General features: G+C 40.0%; 1 protein-coding gene across 1 annotated transcript; it reads left to right on the top strand.

Annotated features, from left to right (window-relative positions):
- Positions 1-210: 210 nt before the first annotated feature.
- On the top strand, positions 211-1,284 carry LOC131956950 (uncharacterized). The gene has a single exon (XM_059321595.1). The coding sequence runs from the start codon at positions 211-213 to the stop codon at positions 1,282-1,284; it is 1,074 nt and encodes a 357-aa protein (XP_059177578.1).
- Positions 1,285-2,612: the final 1,328 nt, after the last annotated feature.

A 2,612-nucleotide genomic window follows, 5' to 3' on the forward strand; every position in this document is an offset into this window, starting at 1 on the left:
GGTGGCCAGTTCTTCACCCATTATACCAAACTCCAGGATCAAACTCTTCAAAAACCCACAGCAGTTGGATTATTAAAAAACAGCATCACTTTTGCAGGTGTAACTGAAACAATTAATCTAGATAATGCGACACACTTTCCTTGTGTGACAGCAACAAATGGATATATTTTTAAACCAATTCCAACAATCGATTTTAATTTCACAATTAAAATGTCAACATACGACAGATCGCCAGCAATCATCAAAAAAAGGGTTCGTAAAATTTTGACCTCACCAGTCACCCCATCACTAGAAAAGTGTGAGGGGAATAAGACTGTGCGATATCTTGCGTTTCTATGTACAGGACATGGTCGGTGTGGAGGCTGGGGAGACAGACAAGAAGGCTTGGTCTTTGCTTATGTTCTCTCTCGTCTGCTACACCGCTGTTTTAAAATTGTCATGCCCCAACCGTGCAGTCTGTCAAAGTTTTACCAGCCAAACAAAGTTCAGTGGGAGCCGGACAATGAAACTTTAGACCCGCCCACACAAAACAACACGCTCGACACTTCTCACTACAGATTCAAAGACCTAAACGTTCTTTACCCACAGACTGTTGTATACTTCAGGGGGTACGCGGATTTGTACGCACTTTTTGTAGCCAACCCACACTACATCAAGCAGATCGACACATGGACCGGAATTCGGGACATACAGGATCGATTCTTTTGGAGCTGGAATCAGTTAATGAAACCGTCTGCATCGTTTCTGTCTAAAGTTGAAAATATTATTGGTAGGGACTTTCTAATACGAAAAGGTGTGGACGTTGATGTTTTAAAACATGAACGGCCTAAAGCGCCGATGTGCGATGTTAGGAAGTCACCTTTGATCTGTGCGCATGTCAGAATCGGGAAAAACCCAAACGTTCCTAAAGACGATGTGTTCACATCAGTAAAGTTAGCGGATATTCCCGTATTATTTGAATTTATGTCATCTAAAGACACTTCCGGAGACGCTTTGTTTTTCATAGCAACGGATTACATTAATGTACGAATACAGGCGTACAACTATTTCAAGGGAAGGATGGTTGATTTTGGCGCGATAATTGACCACACTGACAGACCCACACTTGGTAGTGACCAGTGTGGTGCTTTAGAGGACGCTTTGGTCGACCAATATCTGCTGAGTCTGTGTGACGTCTTGGTTCTCTGCAGAAGTGGTTTTAGTCGGATGGCGTTCTACATGAGGAACAGCACAGATCCTGTGTACATTTTTGAGCATGGGGTGGTCCGTCTCTATGACGAGTAATCTTGATAAACTACTTGCGCTATGAAATCATATGCCAATTCAACCAGTTGGGATAAAAACAAAATTCATATGATCACAAAATACAACCAGAGTTTCTTCCAGGCATCTCTCCGAAAAAAGTATACCGCCCCCCCCCCCCCTCCGAACGAAATGAAATTTATATAGAAAATATATACTTTTAACATTGTCCGCCCCCCTCCCCCGAAAAAAGTCTACCGCCCTCCCCCCCCCCCGAAAATTTAAGTGCTCCCCCCCCCCCCCCGGAGAAAAAAGTCTGGAAGAAACACTGAATACAAGTAATCTCACGTATTTAACCAAACTCTCTCTTTTTAAAATCATTTATTATTTTTCGTAAACTTTCAAAACAATGTTACATTTTGTTGAGTATATTTTGGGAAAGTAAGCAGAAGAATATATCTATATCTATATCTATATCCATATCTATGTCTATGTCTGTGAGCGGCTGGAGTGTGTAATTATTATTATTTGTAACTTAGGAAGGCGAATGTATCGTTTCGTTTCATGTCGTAAACTGTTTATACTTTTTAGTTGTGTAGTCCCGTATCATGGCGCCGCTGTGTAACTGTTTATGTCCCTGTCTAATGCTAGTTTGTGTATATTTTGTTTAGATTGTTGTCACTGTTTATATTAAGTGTCTTTTTGTATAATTCTGTTGTATTTTTCGTGGCACGTTGTTTGTTATCTGTGAATTAAAGACTATTTGCTTACGTGTAGTGTGTGAGGTGTGTGAAAGTCGGTTTCCGGCGCGATGTTCGTTTCACTTTGGTAGAGTGGATTAGGTGAGGAAGACAACCCTAGACCATCAGAGGCATCCAAGTCAGGAAAACGTCCATCGTGCTTTTGTGAATTTGTTCCTTACAGCCTTGACGTAGTCCAAAATTGGGTGTTTTGTTTTGTTTTGTCGTGTTTGGTGTATATTGTTTTGTATATCTTTTGTCAGTTAAAGTGCTGCTCTTTTTTTTGCATATTTTTGGCCTAGTTGTTTGGCCTGGGATTGATGTAGATCTGGTTTTTATTTACATTCTTTTTTTTGGTTCCAGTTTAATTCATGCAATAAATTCTGTATAAACTGTTAAAGTTTTTTTGTGTTTATTCTAGACTAAGGTTAGGTTATCAACCAGTCTGGGTTTAGCCGGACTTGCACTGACCGGACAGTAGTTAGAATAGCCTAGAAGGGTAGATTTTAGTTAGCACCCCCCCCTAGCAGGGCTTACATGTCTATGTCTGTGTCTATCTATATCTATATCTGTATCAAATTGTTGTTAATTAATTATCACTTTTTATAACCCCAATCGGAAAAATTATAA

The sequence above is a fragment of the Physella acuta genome, unplaced genomic scaffold (genome assembly GCF_028476545.2).
Source record: "Physella acuta isolate Inbredline_101_S28 unplaced genomic scaffold, ASM2847654v3 ptg001189l, whole genome shotgun sequence".
Lineage (NCBI taxonomy): Eukaryota > Metazoa > Mollusca > Gastropoda > Physidae > Physella > Physella acuta.

What these genes read in the sequence shown, in the direction of transcription:
- LOC131956950 (XM_059321595.1), top strand. Translation starts at nt 211, where the DNA reads ATGTCAACATACGACAGATCGCCAGCAATCATCAAAAAAAGGGTTCGT.